At 43.6% G+C, this 23,027-nt stretch overlaps 1 protein-coding gene across 2 annotated transcripts in view; it reads right to left on the bottom strand.

The window, feature by feature from the left end:
* Positions 1-622: 622 nt before the first annotated feature.
* CSMD2 (CUB and Sushi multiple domains 2) overlaps positions 623-23,027 on the bottom strand; it is a 604,641-nt gene continuing 582,236 nt past the window's right edge. Inside the window, exons 62-70 of one of the 2 annotated variants that reach the window (XM_087446344.1) lie at positions 22,672-22,745; positions 19,670-19,781; positions 18,892-19,071; positions 8,065-8,130; positions 6,376-6,537; positions 4,607-4,719; positions 2,706-2,793; positions 984-1,122; positions 623-782 (exon numbers count right to left, since the gene is read on the bottom strand). In XM_087446344.1, coding sequence (XP_087302470.1) covers positions 623-782; positions 984-1,122; positions 2,706-2,793; positions 4,607-4,719; positions 6,376-6,537; positions 8,065-8,130; positions 18,892-19,071; positions 19,670-19,781; positions 22,672-22,745 — 1,094 coding nt within the window. The remainder of the gene's footprint in view (positions 783-983; positions 1,123-2,705; positions 2,794-4,606; positions 4,720-6,375; positions 6,538-8,064; positions 8,131-18,891; positions 19,072-19,669; positions 19,782-22,671; positions 22,746-23,027) is intronic. The other variant, XM_087446345.1, reaches the window with a different exon arrangement.

The raw sequence follows: 23,027 nt of genomic DNA, 5'->3' as shown, positions 1-23,027 counted from the left end.
AGTAGATAGTTGTATGTCATAGCTGCACTTCCTTCTAGTTGCTGAATGTGGGACACGGCCTCAGCATGGCCGGAGAAGCAGTGCGTCGGCGCGTGCCCGGGATCCGAACCCGGGCCACCAGCAGCAGAGCGCGTGCACTTAACCGCCAAGCCACGGGGCTGGCCCCGTGTGAGCCAATTCTTTACAATAAACCTCTCCTGCTTTCTCTCTCTATATCCGTGTGTACACACGTACGTATCTCTCTCTGGAGAGCCCTGACTAATACACTCTGCTTGGATATTTTGCTGAGCCCAATGGCTAAGAGCAGAGTCTCTGGAGGGCCTGCCTGGGATTGGATTCTGACCCTGCTACTTATTAGTTGTGTGATCTTGGTCAAGTTAATCCCTTCTTCTGTGCCTCAGTTTGCCCATTTGTAAAGGGGATAGCCACAGCACCCACCTCCCAGGTGGAGGGAAGTACCTAGCTTAGTGCCTGCACACAGCAGTACTCAGAGCTCAGTCCTCTTACTGGACGTGTCTCTGCGTGCATGTAGAGGTACTTGTCCGCCTCCCACAGCCCCCTCTCACCGGCTGCCGGAGGCGGGGCTCTCAGTGGCGGCGGCGGTGGCAGCCAGGCCTGGTGGCTATACCGCTGTACACACGGTGCTGACTGTGAACTCCGCCTCGGTGGCCATGATGTCTGTGGGCTGGATGTTGCGGTCATACATCGGGTTCTCGAACGTGGCCCGAACGTTTGTGTTCTCGTGGCCCGCATAGCCATTGAACGGAACTTTGGGTCTTCTCCTGGGAATAAGAGAGAGTGACCGAGACATAAAAAGAGAGAGAGACAGACTCGGGTCTAAAGGGGGGGGAGGGCAGAGGGAGGTTCTGTCTTCCTCCCAGAAGGTCACAGCTCTGTTGAGCCAGGAAGGCTCTGGGTGGATTGGGGTCTGGGACAGGGCCTTGTCGCCCTCCTGGCCCCTGGGCCTTGTCCCTTCACTGTACCTGTGCTTGTAGAGATAGAGCACAAAGCCTGCGATGATGAGGGCGATGAAAGGCACCAGGATTGCGGCTGCCACGGAGCTGCTGTTGGAAGCAAAGTGGCGGCCGATGGACTCGGGGTCTGACTCCAGCAACCTGAGGTCTGCAAAGTCCCAAAGCATAAACCTCAGGGCACAGAGACACAGTCTGAGGGGATGGCCCCTAGCGGTCACCCTGCCCCGCCGCACACTATTGGGCAGTGTGGCTGGGGCTCAGGATGGTCTCCAGCTCAGTTGGGAGAGGCCTTGGTGCCCAGAGCCCACCCCACCTGTCTTCCAGACACGCTCTGACACCCCTCTGGAGAAGGGCCCTGTGTGTGCTGGTCAGATCTCATGCAGAGGACAGTGTTCAGTCCTGGGGAAGCCAATCTGCAGGAAAACCTGAGACCATGTCGCAGAATAAAAATCTGAAAAGGGTGCAGCCCTTTGCAAGTTTTGAAACTTCTTTTGGCCATAGAAGCCTTTTGTCAGATGAAACCTTACAAGGAAGCGGAAATAGCAAACAGATGGAGGGGAACTGCGCTGGTGGAAGTGTGAGAGCGGGTGCTGAAGCTTCTGTCTCGGGAGGGTCTCCCCTCCTCCTCCTGCCCTTCCCCCCAAGACTGGGAGAGCTCAGAGGAACACAGGGGGACACGGCTGCCCCTGCTAAGTGCCCCAGTAACTGAGGGGTCTGAGGTCCCGAGAGGGGATGGGTCTGCCCCAGGAGACAGGGAGTCACTTGTGAAGCCAGGACAAGAACTCTGGTGTCCTGAGGTCTCTCCAGTGTTTTAGGCTGGGGGCCCCGGGGAACTGTCTTAAGTATTTATAGGGCTGCTGTACGGAATAGAGTGGTCTCACCCCCTGCAGCCCTCAGGGCGGAGCTAAGACAACTCCCGGGGAGGAGCAGTGTGGAGTGGGCATGACAGGGAAGCAGATTTCCGCTTGAGACAGGAGAAGCTCTCTGAAAGTCAGAGCTGTGAGAAAATGCAATGGATTGCCTGGGCGGGCAGGCGCCCCTGGGGATGGCGGTGTCAGCCCCCGGGGGACACAGAGCTGGCTGTGGAGCACTCATGACTGCCTCCTGCCTCCCTTCCACTGCTTCTGAGAAACCAGGCGCCTCCCCCATTAGAGTCTGAGGCTCGGCACCCTGGCACCCGGAGGCTCCGGGTCGGATTGAGGCCGGTCTCTGAAGTGAGGACGCTTGACGCTGATGACGTGTAGCGTGCGGGGTAAAGACGCCCGGGAAGAACAAGGGAGGGAAGCCTCCTTGACACGCAGTTTTCTCATCTGCAAAACGAGGGCAGCAATCCCAACCTTCCAGGACTGTGCTGGGGAGGACACGCCATCAGGAAGCTGAGAACCCACGTGGGAATGCTCAAGGATGCCTGTGTGATGCCAGAGGGCTGGCCAGACAGTGCGTGGGGGGCTGTATCTGTGACCCAACGTCCCTTAAGCTGGGGGCACCCAACTCAACGGCTGAGCCTGAAACTGTCTGGCAAAGGTTGAGAGGCTTATGTAAATGTGTTTGTTTCTGCGGAGATATTCCACAGCTTTTACCAGAATCTCGAAGGTGACCCTGATCCATAAAAGGTTAGGAACCCCTGTCTTAGACTGTTGAACTTCACCAATCGCCTACCCTCCGCCCCAAAATACAAGATTTCCCCGCACGCCCATGAGCTCACACTTCCAGGGGACACATGCTAGTTACCGAGTCTTTGAAAGCCGAACTGCCCAAAGCCTTGGCCCTTGACAGAGCCTTGGTAGACGAAGGTGCCTCCAGACGACTCTGAGGAGACCTGTGAGGGTGGGAGCAGAGAGAAGATGGGAAACATGCTGGAAGGAGCCAGAACTCCTGCCGGCCAGGCCAGAGACGCACTCACGGGTACATGCTGCCAAACACGCTGGTGTCACCCAGCCACCCGTCACCCCAACAGACAGTGACTCTGCCTGATTCTCACCCAGCAAGGGTGGAGCATGACTGACATGCTGGGGTGGGGCAGGGGCACTGACCTCTTGTAGGAGGCAGGGAGACACTTTTAGTTTTTCTACTGGTCAAGTCACTTAATCTGTCTGTGCCTCAGTTTCTCATTTGTAAAAAGGGAGTAAGAACAGCACCTACGTCATAGGGTGGCTGTGAGGATTAAATGAGTTAATATAGATAAAGCACTTAGAACACTTAATGGGCCCTAGATAAGTCTTAGCTATTATTACTGTGAGGAAAAACTGACTTTTAGAAAGTAAACCATGATTAAAATGTACCTAGAGGATTTAACATACTTTGGAGAGCTCACCACAGTCTCAATAGCTATTCATTTTTTTGGTAGGGGTAGTTGGGGACTCCCAGTGGGCAGTGCTCCCTCTGCCACTTTGTCTTCATGATGCTCATGTAACAGACACAGACGCTGAAACACGTGGCCTGTGGACTTGCTCAGCTGAGGGTGTACCTTCCAATTCACGCTCCACCCCAGGTCTATTGCACTCTAAGCTGACTTCCCCACCTGTTCCCCCAAATGCGCCCTTGGTGGCCGTAGATGTGGGCCCGATGGTTGGCTGTCATCCTGGGCAGTTGCTCCAGCTGTGCCTGGCCCTCCAGGGCTCCATTCTCGTCTGGCCCCTGGCCTGCACTCCTAGCTCCATCTCGCAACTTTGACCCTTGCTCTCTCACCTCTGACAACCCTCCCGCATGGTGGAGTCTTGCACAGCTTTTGCACTACTACTGAAGCCAGCTGGGTCCTGGATATCCACAGGGGTCCATAGGATACCCTTGAGGATACCAAGGAACCAACTGTATGTGCCAGCCCCTGGAGAAGCCCCTTACTTCTCCTTGTGTGTTTATAAAGCAAAGTCACTAAAGCCACAGTCCTCTACCAGCTCTCTTGTCCATGAGGATGCACCCTGACTCCTCAGCTGTCTCCGGCTGCCATGACCTCTCCCTACTTTCCACCCTTCCTTTTCTAGCTTCAACAATCCAAGACAGGAAGCCAAGGATGCAACAGGTGCCGCTATGCTCAACTCCTCTACTTGTGAAATTGGAAGGTATGGGCAGAGAAGCATCACTGGGGACCTGGCTTCCACCTCAAGAATGCCCTAGAATGTAATACATCTTTCCCACAAGGGAATGCAAGAAGGTCATGCATTCGGGGAGGTCCCATGTCTTGGTCTCCCAAGCTGTGCTAAGTCACGCACAATCCACATCCTCAAATGTGAGTAGATGTTCGAGGTAGTCATCTGGGATGCACCACCTTCTCCCAGCACTCACCACCACACCATGACCTTCACCTTACTTGAATTCACTCTCACGTGGCTGACCTCCAATTCCTTGCTTTCTGCACTAACATCAGAACCTTCTCCATCTCACTCAGACGTGCTGACTCTCTGGACTCTAAGGATCCTGCCCTTTTTCTTTTTTCCTATGCCCACTTCACTAGCAAATAAGGACTCGCTTGCTCCCGATCCTGGCCCCACAGAAAATCCCCTCCCAAGTTTCCTTGTTGATCCTAGGAGTTTCCATCCTCTTCTTTCCTCCTCTTCCCTGCCTGTGATTGGGGATTGGGGATGGGGCCAGGGCACGGGGAGGTCAAGGACTGAGTGAGACTTTGCTGAACTTACATGCCCATCTAAAGCCCAGTGATCATCTTTGAACTTATTCACAAAGATCTCCACAGGCCCTGTAATCTGGTAAACCTGGAGCAGGAGATGGAAATCTTCTTTCCTGTAAATTCCTGGGAAAAGAAAGTTCAGAGGGTACACTTGAAAGATCTGGGAAGAGTTCGAAACTCAAATTTGTGGGTATGTTGGTGTGAGTGTCTGAGGGGGATTTCATGTGTAGCTGTTGATACAAACATTCCGCGGGTAACTGGAAGTAGGTAAGTATAGCGTTGCCTGGGAGCTTGTGGAGGTTGCATGTGAGTATACACAAGAACGTGCATGTGTGTTAATAAACAACTCATACTGGCCTGTGATTGTGACCCTGTTTCACATGCATGTGGGAGAAAAAAGTGCGCATGATTTTGTGTATATTAACGTGTCAGTTAATGCATGGGTGTGCTTACAATTCAGTGGGTGCAGGAATGCATGAGGGCATGTTCATGGGAGGATGTGAATATCTTTATGACTACGTCTTAGAGCAAATGAGTGAATATGAACGTCCAGTTGTGTTTGCGTGTGCATGCGTGAATGAGTGGATATGATTGTACATGGGGTTGTGTATTAATGTGTGCCTTCACTCACTCTGCATTCCTCTACCCATCTATTCAATAAAAACTTGTTTTCTAAGATATTTAGTTTTTCTGATTATAGAAAGATTGAAAATTGGGGACATTTTGGAAAATGCAGAGATGTATGATGAACAGTATGAACTGTTAATATTTTGGTGTAATTACTTCCAATTTTCTTTCTTATGGACATAACTTTTCCTTTAAAAACTGGAGTCATATTTTAAATGCATTATAGTGGGTATATTTCCTCCAAAAGTGGCCTAATATTTTATCCAGCAGATATACTATAATTAATATATCCATTTTTTATTTTTAGACGATTTTCTATTTCCAGTTTTATTTATTTATTTATTTTTTTCCCCCCAAAGCCCCAGTAGATAGTTGTATGTCATAGCTGCACATCCTTCTTGTTGCTGTATGTGGGACGCAGCCTCAGCATGGCTGGAGAAGCGGTGCGTCAGTGCGCGCCCGGGGTCTGAACCTGGGCCGCCAGCAGTGGAGCACGTGCACTTAACCACTAAGACACGGGGCCGGCCCTCCAGTTTTTATGTAATACAAATAGCCCTGTAATACGAGCATCCTTTATTCATAAATGTTTGACTCCCTCCATAGCTATTCCTTATGCTAAAAATTCTTAGAAGTGTAATTAATAGGTTCAATTATTTTCAAGTATCTTGACACAAATTGCCAAGCTGTTTTCTAGAACTGTACTATTTTATACTTTGACCAGCACTGCATTACTGGACCTTGACTAGCACTAAAGCTTATCAGTTAAAAAAACCTTAATGGGATAAGTAGAAAATGACATTTTGTGTTTACTTCTTTTTTTGATTACTGCTGAAAAATATTTTTTCTCTTGTTTATTGACTGTCTGTACTTTGGCTTCTGGGAGTTTTCCGCCCTATTTTTGGTTCAGTTTTAGGGATATCGTCTCTTTTCTCTTTATTTGTAAGAGTTCTTTGGATGTTCAATTTGTTAATGTTTGTCATCTAACCTATTCTCTTTAGTCTGTGGTGTCTTTATTACGTGAACAAAGATGAATAGAGCTTCCTCTTCCCCCTGCCACCAGACAAGTTCAAGCCTTGCATGACAGTACAATGCAATGACAGTAGCCTCATCCTTGCAAAGGGCGTGTGTGGTAAGGAGGTGCCTGCTCCTTACCAGCCAAGTGCACCTCCACGCCGCTGTGGTCAATCATGGTAGCGTTGACCTTGCTGTTGACAACCTGGAAGCCAGTCACTCTGAGCATGGCTGGCTGCTTCTTCCCCTGGTACTCATAGGCCCCTTTCCATAGGGAATTCTTGGCAAAAACATCCCCGGGAACTAGACGAATTGAGAAAGAGATGTGAGAGAGACTTTCATGTGTGCTGGTAGAATTGAGGCCACCTGATGACTGATCCCAGTTCACTGATTGAGATTGTTATCCCCAACGTCTAACATGGGGGAGGTGGTGGAGTGCTCTGGCCCTCTTGTGATCCTCTTGAGTCTCAGGGGGGATGGGTGGAGGGAAACAGAGAGAGGAGGTGGGTAAGGAAAAAAGAGAAAATAAATACAAATGAGAGAGAGAGAGGGAACTAGAAGGAAGAGAGAGAAGGAGAAAGAAGAAAAGAGAAAAAAAGGAGGGAGGAGGTTGAAAAGATGGAGAAAGGGAAAAAGAGAAGAGAGAGAAAACCAACACGTCAGTATCATGTGGTGGATAGGAACACGGGCTAATGCTCTGGATTCTAATCTTGGCTGTCACTTATCAGTTGTGTTTGATCACTTGCAAGAGCCTCAACTTCCTCACCTGTATAGGCCACACCTGTAGTTCTGTAAATGGGGGCCACCCCACCTATCTCATCAGAGTTATTGTAGGGGTTAAATGGTCTAATGTTGCAAATTGTATGTCACATGATGTTGGGCACATAAGAGCACCTACTGAGTGATAGCTACCGAAATAGTTATTTATCCTTACAATAATTCTCTAAGGTAAATGTTATGATCCCCATTTTACCAAAAGGTAAACTGAAGCTCAAGAAGTGAAGCTCATTTGCCCAAGGACACAGCTGGTCAGTGACCAAAATGGAACCTGAACCGAGTTTATGATGCCAAATCTAGTCTTCTTTTCCGTATAATGTACATGTTAATGTGGTAAGTAAAAGTATAGGGTTCAAAAAAGGATATGATAGTCTATAATAATTTTGCATTGGTCAGGCACACCTGTAGTTCTGTGTTCATTTCTGGACATCACACTTTGAGAGAATCAATACCTGTCTCAAAAATGTAACCATTTCCAGGAAGCTCCCTGGGTAGGACCCGCGTCTATGTATCTTTATGACCACACGCTGGCTGGTCCTGTGCCAGGAGGGGTAATCAACGGTTCCAGACCTCAAAGCTCTGGACTTGTTTCTGGAAGGCCTTTGCTCGCTCTTCTGGATGAGGTTTCTGCTTACTTCAGGCTCACTTCCTCCTGAAGTCTGCCTGGGGTTGGGACGTAGGTGGGGAAATCTGTTTGGTGCTATAGAGAGTTTTCATGCCCTTCCATTGAGTACTCAGAAACTCATGTGCATGTTTCTGGGTAACCAGGTGAAGGAAGCAACACCAGTTTCTTTTTTTTTTTTTTTTTAAAGATTTTATTTATTTTATTTTTTCCCCCCAAAGCCCCAGTGGATAGTTGTGTGTCATAGCTGCACATCCTTCTAGTTGCTGCATGTGGGACTCGGCCTCAGGATGAACGGAGAAGTGGTGCCTCGATGCGCACCCGGGATCTGAACCCGGGCCGCCAGCATCGCAGCGCGCGCACTTAACCACCAAGCCACAGGGCCGGCCCCAACACCAGTTTCTTGAGTCAAAGATCTAGACCATACATACCTGAGGCTTGGGTGAGCAGCGGTTCTCGGGCAGTGTTGATGGGTCTCCCACTAGGCCGGACCTCTGCTGGGGAAAGAGAATGGAAGAAAACAGGTTCAGCCTCTGATCTACTCTCTACTGGAAAAATAATGGCCACCTCTCTGGTCAATGGGTTCTTTCAGATCTTGCTTCAGACTTATCCTCTTAGACCAGGAGGTGGACTACTTTGATGGTTTGGTGATACTCTGACCCCTCTCAGAATAATAAAATATAAAGAGTTAAAAGGAAATCCATTTTCTCAATTACAGTCATTGAAATATTAAACGAAGAATTAGGATATAGTTATACAAATGATTCTTTATTACTGCATTAAATAACAGGATCTAGCAGCAGGTCTAGTTAACGACCATAATCTTGAAGCAGTCAGGAATATAAACAATATTTCATGATGTTGGTAACAATTGTAATATAATATGAAAATCTCTGCAATTTCTACTGGTGACGAAGTCACAGGTATTGCTAACACTTCTATGGGTTTTCATCTACATTCTAAGTTAAAGGAAATGCTAAATCTCAATAAGAAGCAAAGGAAAAATAAAGATGTCTATTTTCTATCCTACTACACAGATCTGCTGATGCCCCTATTGAGGACCCGGGGTTGAAAAGCCCTGTTCTGGACTCTGCTTTCCTCCTAGATGCCTGGCACGAAGCAGGACCTTCCACCAACAAAAAGTGGACTCCCTGAGCCCTGATGGGGGTGTCAGTGGAGTGCTTCCCTCTCTTGGAGTGATGATGCTAAGACTGAGAAGCCCTCATAGGCAAAGGCAAAGGTGAAAGATTTGGGCCTGATCCCGACAGTCTAGGTTCAGGTCCCGGCAGTTTATTCAATGATTGTGTGACCTCGACCAGTCACTTCACCATTCAGAGTCTTCGTCTCCTCATTTGAAACATGGGAAAATATGGAAACATGCCTTATAGGTCTATGCTAAATAAATGAGGTTATGAACCTGAAAGTCACAGTCAATAAATATTAATGTCTTCTTTTCTTTTGCAGAGAAACAACAGAAATATCTGCCTTGTCACCAAGTAAGAGCAGATTTTCCCTACTGTCTCCTTTGGGAGGCCACAGAGTTTTAGCACACCCTTCCAACTTTGAAGGTCAGCTTATGTTTGGATATACAGAAGGCTTGGGGGAAATTTTCCACAGTGACTCAATGAAGGTACACTTCTGAGCAAAATGCCTTCTTTATTGCCTTAGGTTTTATGAGATGAAGGGAACAAAGAGAGAGGAAGCATTCTATGTGCCGGGTGCTATGCTAGGCACTGTATTCATGTTATTTCATTTACTCATTCTCTCAAAACTGTGAGATAGAGATTACTGTCTCCATTTTATAGAAGAGAACTTGTTAAGAGGCTGAGAGGTGAAGGAGCTTGCCCAAGACTGTGCAGTCAGGGGCTGAGCTGGGATTCAACCGCATCTAAAGCATTTTGTATATTTAAATACAACTACATCATAGCATCAAAAAGAATAAAATACTTAAGAATAAATGTAACCACGGAAGTACAAGACTTATACATTGAAAACTAGAAACCATCGTTGAAAGAAATTAAAGACCTAAATAAAAGGAGGACATCCCGTGTTCATGATTGGAAGACCTAATTATTGTTCAGGTGGCAATGTTCCCCAACTTGATCTACAGATTCAACATGATCCATATCAAAATCCCAGCTGTCTCTTTTGCAGAAATTGACAATCCAATTCTAAAATTCGTATAGAAATAAAAAGGGCCCAGAATAGCCAAAACAGTCTCGAAAAAGAAGTACAAAAGGGAAGACTTACGCTTCCCAAATTGAAAACTTACTACAAAGCTATAGTAATCAGGATTGTGTGGAGATGCCATAAGGGCAGTTATAAAGATCAATGAATAAAACTGAGGATCCAGACACGAGCTCACACACTTATGATTAATCTTTGACAAGAGTGCCAAGACAATTCAATGAAGAAAGAATAGTCTTTTCAACAAATGGTACTGGGACAACTGGATATCCACAGGCAAAAGCATGAATTTGGACCCCAAACTAACACCATAAAAAATAACTAAAAATGAATGTAAGACCTAAATGTAAGAGCTAAAAAACTATAAAACTCTTAGAAGAAAACATAGGCATAAATCTTTGTGACCTTGGATTAGGCAATGGTTTCTTACATATATAGTAAAAGCATAAGCAAGCACAGAAAATATAGATAAATTAGAGTTCATCAAAATTAAAACCTTTGTGCTTAAGGGCCGGCCCGGTGGCGTAGTGGTTCAAAGTTCGCGTGCTCTGCTTCGCAGAGTTCACAGGTTGGGATCCTTGGTGCGGACCTACGCACCGCTTATTAAGCCATGCTTTATATGTGACAGGCGTTCCACATATAAAGTGGAGGAAGATGGGCACAGATGTTAGCCCAGGGCCAATCTTCCTCAGCAAAAACAGGAGGATTGGCAACAGATGTTAGCTCAGAGCTAATCTTCCTCACCAAAACAAACAAACAAACAAACACAACAACAACAAAACCCTTTTGTGCTTAAAAGGACACCAACAAGAAAGGGAACGGATCCAAACTCATCCTTGTATACATTAAACATGTGCAGCTTTGCATATCAATTATATCTCAATAAGGCTATAAAAAATGACACCTAAAAAAAAAGAAAAAAATTTAACACAGGACTAAAATGGAGCTTAAAATGTGACAGTCTAATTTCATTTTAGGCGATAAATGAAATAAAGGAGAAAGTACTGTAAATAAAAAAAGTGAAAGGCGACCCACAAAATGGGAGAAAATATTTGCAAATCATGTATCTGATAAAGGTCTTATATTCTAGGTATATAAAGAACTGCAGAAGAGACTCCAGACCAAGATGGCAACATAGGAGGCTCCTGAATTGCCCTCTTCCCACGAATGCAATGAATGTACAGCTACACATGGATCAATTCCCGCTGAGAGAAATCCAGAAACTAGCTGAGGGGTTGCTACACATTGACTGAGAAAATACCCCCATCAAAATGGGTAGGAAAGGCTGAGACACACTCTTGCCATAAACCCTACCCCTGGCACAGCACTATATGATCAGGAGGGGACCCCCAACTCCCAGCTTTTCCCTGAAGAGTGAAGGGCTTGTACCACACATTTAGCACCCTGACTTTTAAGGATGCCACCTGAGGGATAGGCACCCAAATCACCTAGCTCTGAAAGCCAGTGGGGCTAGCCTTCATGAGTCCCAGAGGACTATAGCAAACAAAGAAGCAGTTTTTAATCAGGCACAGTAGTAACCCTTGTGGCACACACCCGGCCTCAGCACAGAGGAAACAGACAAAAACACCCATCTCCCACTCTCTCCCTGGAAAGGGTTTGACTGCATATTTTCCTAGTTGCTGTCTCACGGTCCTGCTTCTAATCAGCCTGCATCTAGGTGCTGGCTGTGATCCTCCTCTTTGGGATGCTGACGAGTCTTGGTACACCCTCAACTACTGGGATCCACTAAGAACAAGGAGAGTGGCTTGGACAATTACAAAGGTTTGAGAGGCAACCAGGAGCTTGGGCCCGGCTGATTGATGAGGTTCATCTCCCACATGACACTAGTCTGTCAATATTGGGAGAGGCGTCTAGTTTATCTAGTGAGCAGAAAACAACACAGAGAGTCAAGGAAAGTGAAGAAACAAGGGAAAATGTTCCAAACCAAGGAATAAGGTAAATATCCAGAAACTGACCTTAATGAAATGGAGATAAGTGATTTATTCAATAGAGAGTTCAAATGGTCATAATGGTCATAAAGATGCTCACTGGTCAGGAGAGCAATGCACAAAGTGAGAATTTCACAAAGAGATAGAAAATATAAAAAAAAGTATCAAATAGAAATCATAGAGCTGAAGAATACGGTAACTGAACTAGAAAATTCAATAAAGGAGTTCAACAGCAGGGGTTCAAGTGGAAGAAAGGATCTAACATAAAAATATATGAAAGTATAAAACTCACTGGTAAAGATAAATATAGGGTTAAATTCTGAATATTCTAATATTGTAATGGTGGTGGATAAATCACTTATAACTCTAGCATAAAGATTAAAAGATAAAAATGTTAAAAATAACTATAACTATAATAACTTGTTAATGGATACACAATATTAAAAAATGTAAATTCTTGACATGAAATACATAAAATGTGGGGAGGAGTGTAAAAATGTTGAGCATTCAAAGTTAAGTTGATCAGCTTAAACAGACTGTTCTAACTATAAGATGTTTTATGTAAGCCTTATGGCAAAAACAAAGCAAAAATCTATAGTAGATACACAAAAAATAAAGAGAAAGGAATCAAAACATACTACTACAGAAAATCATCAAATCCCAAAGGAAGAGAGCAAGGAAAGAAGAAAGGAATAAAGGAATTACAAAATAGCCAGAAAAAAATAAACAAAATTGCAATAGTAAGTCCATACCTATCAATAATTACTTTAAATGTAAATGGACTAAATTCTCCAATCAAAAGACCTAGAGTGGCTGAATGGATTAAAAAACCAGACCCAATTATGTGCTGCCTACAAGAGACTCACTTCGATTTTAAGGATAGACAGACTGAAAATGAAGGGATGGAAAAAGATATTCCATGGAAATGGAAACCAAAAGAAAGCAAAGGTAGCTATATTTGTATCACACAAAATAGACTTTAAGCCAGAAACTGTAACAAGAGATAAAGAAGGTCATTATACAATGATAAAAGGGTCAATTCACCAAAGATTATAACAATTGTAAATATTTTTGCACCCAACATCCGAGCTCCTAAATATATACAGCAAATATTAACAGATCTGAAAGGAGAAATAGATAGCAATATAATAACAGTAGGGGATTTCAAAACCTCACTTTCAATGATGGTTTGATCATCCAGACAGAAAATCAATAAGGAAAGAATGGACTTAAATTACGCACTAGACCAATTAGAACTAACAGACAGATAGAGAACATTCCATCCAAAGGCAGCAGAATACACATTCTTCTCAAGTGCTCATGGAACATTCTCCAGGATAAATCATATATTAGGCCACAAAACAAGTCTTAATAAATTTAAGAAGATTGAAATCATATCAAGCATCTTTTCTGACAACAATGGTATGAAAGTAGAAATCAATTACAAGAAGAAAACTGAAAAATTCACAAATATGTGGAGATTAAACAACGTGCTCCTGAGCAACAAATGGGTCAAAGAAGAAATCAAAAGGGAAATAAAAAAATATCTTGAGACAAATGAAAATGGACATACAACATACCAAAACTTATGGGATGCAGCAAAAGCAGTTCTAAAAGAGAATTTTATAGCAATAAATGCCTACATTAAGAAAAAAGAAAAATCTCAAACAACCTAAATTTACACAGCAAGGATTAGAAGAAAAACTACAAACTAAGCCCAAAGTTAGTAGCAGGAAGGAAATAAAGATCAGAGCAGAAATAAATGAAATAAACTAAAAAGACAATAGAAAAGATCAATGAAATTAAGATCTGGTTTTTTAAAAAGATAAACAAAATTGACTAACCTTTAGCCAGAATAAGAAAAAAGAGAGAAGTCTCAAATTATCAAGTCATAAATGAAAGAGGAGACGTTACAACTGATAACACAAAAATACTAAGGATCATGAGAAACTACTATGGGCAATTATATACCAACAAATTAGATAACCTAGAAGAAATGGATAAATTTCTAGAAACATACAACCTATCAAGACTGAATCATGAAGAAACAGAAAATCTGAACAGACCAATTACTAGTAAGGAGGTTGAATAAGTAATCAAAAATCTCCCAACAAAGAAAAGTCCAGGACTAGATGGCTTCATTGATGAATTCTATGAAACATTTAAGGAAGAATTAATGCCAATCTTTCTCAAACTCTTCCAAAATAGAAGAGGAGAGAACACTTCCACACTCATTTTACGAGGCCAGAATTACCCTGATACCAAAGCCAGAGAAGGACACTACAAGAAAAGAAAATCACAGGCCAAAATCCCTGATGAACATACATGCAAAAATCCTCAACAAACTATTAGTAAACCAAGTCAACAGCACATTAAAAGGATCGTATACAATGATCAAATGAGATTTACTCCTGGGATGCAAGGACGGTTCAACATACACGAATCAATAAATGTAATACACCACAATAACAAAATGAAGGATAAAAATCATAAGATCATCTCAGTAGATACAGAAAGCATTTGACAAAATTCAGCATTAATTCATGATAAATACTCTCAACAAAGTGGGTATAGAAGGAATGTACCTCAACATAATAAAAGCTATATACGACAAACCCACAGCCAACATCATACTAAATGGTGAAAGGCTGAAAGCTTTTCCTCTAAGATCAGGAATAAGACAGGGATGCCCCCTCTCACAACTTTTATTGAACATAGTATTGAAAGTCCTAGCCGGAGCAATTAGGCCAGAAAAAGAAGCAAAAGGCACCCAAATCAGAAAGGAAGAAGAAAAATTGTCTCTGTTTTCAGATGACATGATATTATATATAGAAAAACCCTAATAATTCCACCAAAAACTGCTAGAGCTAATAAATAAAATCAGTAAAGTGGCAGGATACAAAATCAATATACAAAAATAAGTTGCATTCCCATACACTAACAATGAAAAGCTGGAAAGAGAAATTAAGAAAACAATCCCATTTACGATAACATCCAAAAAATAAAATACTTAGGAGAATATAACCAAGGAGGTGGAAGATCTGTACACTGAAACTATGAAACAGTGATGAAAGAAATTGAAGAAGGCACAGATAATGGAAAGATATTCCATGTTCATGGATTGGAAGAATTAATAGTTAAAATGTCCATACTACCCAAAGAGATATACAGATTCAAAGCAATCTCTATCAAAACTCCAATGGCATTTTTAACAGAAATAGAACAAACAATGCTAAAATTTGTATGGAACCACAAAAGACCCTAAATAGCTAAAGCAATCTTGAGAAAGAACAACAAAGCTGGAGGCATCACACTTCCTGATTTCAAGCTATATTACAAAGCCATAGTAATCAAAACAGTGTAGATTGGCATAAAAGCAGACACATAGAACAACAGAACAGAATAGGGAGCCCAGAAATAAACCCATGCATATATGGTCAACTAATTTTCGACCAAATGGCCAAGAGTATACAATGGGCGACAGGATAGTCTCTTTAATAAATGGTGTTGGGGAACCTTGATATGCACATGCAAAAGAATGAAACTGGACTCCTGTCTTATACCACACACAAGAATCAAATCAAAATGTATTACACTTGAAGGCAAGGTATGAAACTGTAAATCTCCTAGAAGAAAACATAGGGAGAAGCTTCTTGACATTGTTCTTGGCAATGATTTTTTGGATTTGACACCAAAAGCAAAGGCAACAAAAGCAAAAATAAACAAGCGGGACTACATCAAACTTAAAAGCTCTGCACAGCAAAGGAAACCATCAACAAAATGAAAAGGCAACCTACGGAATGGGAGAAAATACTTGCAACCCACATATCCAATAAGAGGTTAGTATCCAAAATAAATAAGGAACCCATACTCAACAGCAAAAAACCAAATAACCCAATTAAAAAATGGGCAAAGGACCTGAATAGACATTTTTTGAAAGAAGACATACAAATGGCCAATAGGTACATGAAAAAGTGCTCTACATCCACTAATCATCAGGGAAACGTAAATCAAAACCACAATGACATATCACTTCACACCTGTTAGGATGGTTACCATCAAAAAGACAAGAGATAACAAATGCTGGCAAGGATGTGGAGAAAAGGGGACCTGTTGGTGGGAATGTAAACTGGTACAGCCACTATGGAAATCAGTATGGAGGTTCCTCAAGAAATTAAATATAGAACCACCATGTGATCCAGCAATCCCACTTCTCGATATACGTCCAAAGGAAATGAAATCACTATCTTGAAGAGATATCTGCAGTCCAATGTTCATTGCAGCATTATTTACACACCACTTGTATGTGGAATCTAAAAAGAAAAAGTCCAACTCACAGAAACAGGGAGTAGAATGATGGTTGCCAAGGGCTGGGTGGAGGGGGAAATAGGGAGAGGCTGGTAAAAGAACACAAACTTTCAGTTATAAGATATATATGTATAGTAGATAATATTGCATAATATTGTATAAATAAAATTTGCTAAAAGAGTAGAATTTACATGTTCTCACCAAAAAAAAGGTAAATATAGTCATGCGCCACGCAACAACATTTTGGTCAACAATGGACTGCATATACAATGATGGTTCCAGAAGATTAGTACTATACAACCTAGGTTTGTAGTAGGCTATACCATCTAGGTTTGTGTAAGACACTCTATGATGTTCACACAATGACGGAATTGCCTAATGACACATTTCTCAGAATGTCTCCCCATTGTTAAGCGATGCATGTGTGTGAGGTGACAGATGTGTTAACTTGATGGTGGGAATCCTTTCACAATGTATACGTATATCAAATTATCATGTTGTACACTTTAAATATATTACAATTTTATTTGTCTATTATATCTCAATAAATCCGGGGAAAAAAAAGAAATTAAGATATTGAAAAAAAAGAATTCTTACAACTCAACAATAGGCCTGTGGCAGAGTGGCTAAGTTTGGCATGTTTTGTTTCGGCGGCCCAGGTTCTCGGGTTCAGATCCTGGGTGTGGACCTACACCGCTTGCCAGCCACGCAGTGGCAGCAACCCACATATAAAGTAGAGGAAGATTGGCACAGGTGTTAACTCAGGGCTAATCTTCCTCAAGCAAAGAAAAAAAGAAACAAAACCCAAAACAATAAAAAGACAAATAGCCCAATCAAAAAAATGGGCAAAGGATTTGAATAGACCTCTTGTCAAAGATATAAAAACAGCCAATAAACACATAAAAAGATGCTCAAGATCATGAGTCATTAGGGATATGTAAATCAAAACCACAATGAGATACCACTTTACACCCACTTAGGGTGGCTATCCTCCAAAAGATGGACAATAAGAAGTATTGGCAAGGGTGTGGAGAAGTTGGAACTCTGGTGCATTGCTGGTAGGAATGTAAGGTGGTGTGGGCACTTTGCAAAACAGTGTGACAGTTCTTGAAATGTTAAACAGAGTTATCATTCTACTCCTAGACACATACCCAAGAGAACTGAAAACATATATCCATACAAAAATATGTAAATTTATCTTCATAGCAGCATTATTCATAATAGCCAAAAAGTGGAAACAACCCAAATGTTTGTCAATGGATAAACAGATAAACAAAATGTGGTATATCCATCAACGGAATATTATTCAGGCATAAAAAGGAAGGAAATTATGATACTTGCTAAAACATGGATGAACCTTGAAAACATTATGGTAAATGAAATAATCCAGACACAAAAGGACAAACATTGTATGATTCCACTAACATGAGGTACCTAGAACAGGCAAATTCGTAGAGATAGAAGGTATAATAGAGGTTATTAGGGGTGGAGGGAAAGGGGAATGGGAAGTTATTGTTTAATAAGTACAGAGGTTCTGTTTGGGCTGATGAAAAAGTTTTGGAAATGGATACGGTGGTGGTTGCACTATGTACTTAATGCCATTGAATTGTACACTTATATACGGTTAAAATGATAAATTTTATATTATGTATAATTTACTACAATAAAAACTTAAGTAAATTTACTCTAAAAAAGAAACCTTATATCACTACAAAATGTGGAAAAGAAATATTACTTTTCATAAATAAAAGAAATTTACAACAATTCACGCAATGAAAATACAATGTTATTAAATTCTAGCTCCGATAAAGGCTCTGAACTTGAAGTCTTCTCTCGCTGAGCAGCAGGACAGCAAAGTACTTTAGAGCGTGGATTCTGAAGTTAGACCTTCAGGGTTTGAATCTCAGCTCTTTCCCTTTACCAGCTGGTGACCTTCGGCATGTTACTTAACCTCTTTGTGCCTGGGTTTCCTCATATATTAAATGGGATACAGATAGCACCTGCCTCATAAGATGACTGTAAGGACTAAATGAGTTAGTACACACAAAGTACTTAGAACAATATCTGGCATGTGGCGAGATCAGCACCTGTAAGAGAGAGTTTAACACCATTCCAGCACCAACTGATCCTTTATCCTTGCTAGACTCTTCACTTAAGACTGGACTGGGATCACTTTCTCCAGGAAGCCTTCCCTGACTTCTCCCCTCCCCCCTTAGGCTGAATTAGTGCCCTTCCTCTTCATCCTCGCAGCATTCAGCACATCTCTATGTTCCTGAAGTTTCTGTCACATCTGATAATGTGTCTGTCTTCTGAAGCTGAATGTGAACTCCTTTAGGGTGGGGTTTGTGTCTTCCCCCTCTGAGTCCCCCATGCCCAGCACAGTCATGCACAGTGATAATGCTCAATAAATAGAGAATGAATGCATGAAGAAGAGGGGGAGAGGGGTCTGGGACATCTTGGTAACCCTAAAGGATCTGTGGGTGGGTGCTGTTTTATCAAGGTTATAATATGTGTAATGCATTATTTCAGTTTGGTGGAACAGAGAACTTGCTCATCTGACGACTAAGTATAATCCGGGAGAATGTTTAAGCTCAGGCAGAAGGTAGCAAAATAAAACTGGAGATGGCTTCACTACGTGTCTCTTTCAACTGCTCTGGTTTCATCTCCTAGAGACTCAATACCTCAGAAAATCAGAAGCAGGATCCCGCTCCTGGAAATCATATTCCTTGCTTCTCTTTCATGCTCTTTCACTCCAGCTCAGCTGTCACCTGTGGCCTCCCACCCCGGAGAGGTCCACCGCATGGGCACACTCACCCAGGCAGATGGGGGGTTTGCCCGTCCAGCTGCCATCTGTTTTGCAGGTGCGGTGCTCGGAGCCGCCCTTGAGGGAGAAGCCCTCCTGGCAGGAGTAGATGAGCGTGTAGCCCATGGAGGGCAGGTCCAGGGCCCCGACATTGGCATGGGTTGGCGTCTCTGGCTGCTTGCAGTGGTGGGCTGGACGAGAGGAAAGACATTGTTGGACTGGGGGAGATTAGGGTCTTCAGGTAGGCTTTTGACCATTCCCCTGTTCCTAGACGAGCCATCCCCTTCTTTTCCCTCATGGGCCCCTTTCACGTCTGGCATTCCCTCCCCAGTCCCCCTCTCATTTCCAGTCTTGACGGCTGTACGAATGGCCAAGATGAACGGCCAAGATGGAGATCATGTGGCTATTGGCTTAGTTAACCCTGGGGGAACCTAAGCCTGCAGCACTTTTCCTGAGGGAAGAGGAGTAATTATAGTCAAAAGCCTGAAACCTTCCATCCTGAGGGCTGGCCTTGTAGTTGTTAGTTTTTGCTGCCACTGGAAAGTTCTTTCTTTTTTCTTAGCTAAGGCATAGGAATTGCCTTCAAATATCAGAAAGGCTTTTGTGTGGAAGTGTCTTCTGTGAGGCCCTAAGGGATAAGGACTACAAAGAGACCAATATTGGTCCCAATGAGAAATTGTGAGCTCCCCGTCATTCAGCACATTCAAGCATGTCCTGGATGCCCAGCTGGGAGAGATAATGTATTGCCAAGAGGAGTTGTCTTGGGACATGGGTGAAGTCTGCACTCACGGACACAGTCAGGCGGGGTTCCGCTCCAGGTCAGGTTGGGGAGGCAGGTCCTGGTGGTGGAGCCCTGAAGCAGGTAACCTTTCTGACAACGGAAGAGCACTGTGCTTCCAACCTGTGGGGAGGACAGAAGGTCCCATGGTCACCTTCCATCCAGTGATACTTCATACCCGTCACTTGACTACTTTCCCATGACCCAACTCCTACCCACGTGGTTGCCTCCATCAGCAACACTTCTGCTTCTCTGCCTGGTTTAATCATGTTTACCCATTGAGACAGCTTATATTATGCCTCTTCCACAAGACCTCACCCAGTCCCCTGAGCCAGATCAATGCTCTTATTGGACATATCACACTCTGCTATGGTGGACACAGTGTCTGACTCCAAACAAAGAGACCCTGCTCTGAGTTCTGGTTTCTGCGTTTACTCGCTGAATGAGAGGCTTCATGGAACTCTACACCTTAGTCTTCCTATGTGTAGAGTGGGGATGACCAGCCCTGCCATAGCTACACTGGAATCCTGTGACGCTCAAATGTGATGGCTGATTGGAAAGCATTTTATAAAATGTGAAGAAATGGTACAAAACAAAATTATTACTGTGTGTGTTTCTTTCTTCTATAAAACTGTAAATTCCTGAGGACAGGAGACTTGTTTTACTACAGACATGTGCTCTATAGAACCTGGAGCTGTGCTTTGTAAATATATGTTGAACAGAAACTCCACCCTCCCTCCATCTCTCCTTCTGCTCAGTTTTCCCCACCCTCACCCTCCACTAGCCCCTCACTGTCCGACTCGACACCCCTGCAGCCACCAGCTCCATCTCTCCCTCTCCAATCAATCCTTGGAGCTTAATGCTGCCAGATTAGCCTCCTAAACTGCAACTTAGGTTACACTATTTCCCAGCTCAAAACATTCATGTGTCTCTATTATCTATAGGAGCAAATTAACTCTTAATTTCTACCCCCTTCCTCTATGCCCAACCTGTTTGTCTTATATTTCATCATCTCATTCAGCCAACGGCAACCTTATCCACCCAGTTGTGCAAATCACAAGCCTCAAGTCACCCTCGATTCCTCCCTTTCCTTCAACACTTCAGTCCAATCCATCAACAAGTCCTCTTGGATTTACCTATAGAATATATCCTGACCCCTTCACTTCTCTCGGTGTCCACTGTCACCACCCTTGCCCAGTTCCAACCTCATCTTTGTCCTGAGCCATGGCAATGGTGTCCTACTTGACTAAGTGTTTCATTTAACCCTCTGTTATTCACCCTCTCCTCAGTGTCCTGAGTGATAGTTCAAATGGTGGATCAGATTGAGTGACCTTCAAATGGTGTCCCATGATATTTAGAATAAAATCCAAAATGCTTATCATGGCCTTAAGGCCCTACATGACCTGGCCCATGTCTTTCCCTTTTCAAAAGTTATTATGTGCTATTTGATGCATACAAAAGAATATATGCGACATATGCAGACATGAATCCATCATGATAAAATGGACAGCTTCAGTTGAGCGCACTACTCAGCTTAAGAGGCAGAACATTATCGACATGGTGGTAATTATCTGTGTGTTCCTTCCCTGCCCACTTCCTTGGCTCCCCCTCACTGATAACCGTTGATCTTGTATTTTGTGTTTTTAAATTCCTTGCTTTGTTAAAAAATAATTCTTTCACTTATGCGTACATATATCTCTAAACAATGTTTTTCTTGGTTTTAATTCTTATAGAAATAGTATCACACCACCTTTGTCATTTAATATTATGTTTCTAAGATTCATCCATGACGTGTAGAGCTGTAGTTCATTCATTTTCACTGCTGTATAATAAACCATTGTGTGGCTATACCATGATTTTTCTCATTTCTTGCTAACATGTGCAAGAGTCTCTGGGGTTGGTTTCTAGGATTGGAACTTGTGGGTCATAGAATGTGTGAATATTTAACTTTACAAGACAGTGCCAAGCTGTTTTCAAACCTAGCCTGGCTCTTTGGCTTCATTTCCTTCTCCTCTCTCACTATGCTCTGGCCTTGCTGGCTGGCCTGCTCTCTAGTTCTCCAACCTGCCAAGCACTGCCCTGCCTGAGCATTCCTTTGCACGGGCCCCTCCCTCTGCCAGGAATGCTCACCAGCTCTGCCCATCGCTGCCCCTTCTCATCATGGAGGCCACAGTTCAAGTTTAGGAGGGCTCTTCCAACACTATGCTTCCTAAAGTAGTAACCCATCCGGTCACATCCCTTTGAATTTACACCATGTGTGGTGCTTATCACTCTCAGAAGTTATCTTGTTTGCTTATTGTCTCCAGCCATGGAGCTCCCTTAGAGCAGGCACTTGGCCTGTCTTGTTCCCACTGTATTCCTAGCACCTCGAATAGTTCATGGCAGTAAGTATTTGTTGAATACAGACTGAGTGAATAAATCGCATTCCTTGGCTATATCCCAGTCTGCCACTTCTCCTGGGTGCATCTTGGGTTCCAGTTAATTGTCCTGTCTTGAACACACCCATCGTTCCCTGCTTCCTGTTCTCTGTTCAGAGTGTCCCATCCCAGGCTGTCCAAATCCCCTCCTTCTCCTGGAGCTCATTCTGAGATGTATCCATGGAGCATGTGTCCTATCGGGATGGGCCCACTGGGGAGCTCCCCACCCTGTCTGAGCCCTGTGTCTGTGGGTAGGGCATGGGCACCTTGAGGACAGAAAGTCTGTCTGTCTCACTCATTTCTGTATTTCCACAAATGCCCTGTGCCAACTACACGGGGTTGCTAGGAAGTGTTTGTGGAGCTACATGTGGATCTGTTCTTCCACAACAGCTTCTCAGATTGACGTAAATGCCTTCCTTTTTTTGAAGCGTGCTCCCGTGCAGCATGGTTCAAAGAGGCAGAGCGATTTCTTTCTCGAGCTTCCAAGGTCTTGTCCCCCATAGTGCCGTCCTGAGGAAAGTCTCCGAGTCCTCTGAGGCTGACAGTGACAGGAAGGACAGGAGGCAGAAAGGCCCGATCTTCATAGAGCTCATTACCTGGTAGCCCTGGGAATTGTTCTGTATCCCAAACTGCGGCATGCCAGGGTCTGCACACATGGTCAGCGTTGGGTCTGGATTGCAAAACACAACAGACCACATGGTCACTGAAGTTTTCATTGCCTCTACTCATTCTGAGAAATAGACACAGGAAGGAAAACGGAGCCACGTTCTGACTCCCCTGCCTTTTGCTATCTTCACCTGAGTTCTACCCCTGGCTGACTATACCATTCCCAGTAGCACATTAACTTTAGCTGTTTCACATCCTGCTCTAAGAAGCTCAGAGGAGGACTTGTTCCCTTTTGCAGATGAGACCACACAAGACAGGGAAGGAAAGTCATCATCTCGGGCCCAAA

This window comes from Ceratotherium simum, chromosome 22 (assembly GCF_057802395.1).
Source record: "Ceratotherium simum simum isolate JZ-2026a chromosome 22, ASM5780239v1, whole genome shotgun sequence".
In the NCBI taxonomy this organism is placed as follows: domain Eukaryota; kingdom Metazoa; phylum Chordata; class Mammalia; order Perissodactyla; family Rhinocerotidae; genus Ceratotherium; species Ceratotherium simum.
Note: the sequence above shows the minus strand (reverse complement) of the source record. Positions and strands in the feature narration are given on the sequence as shown.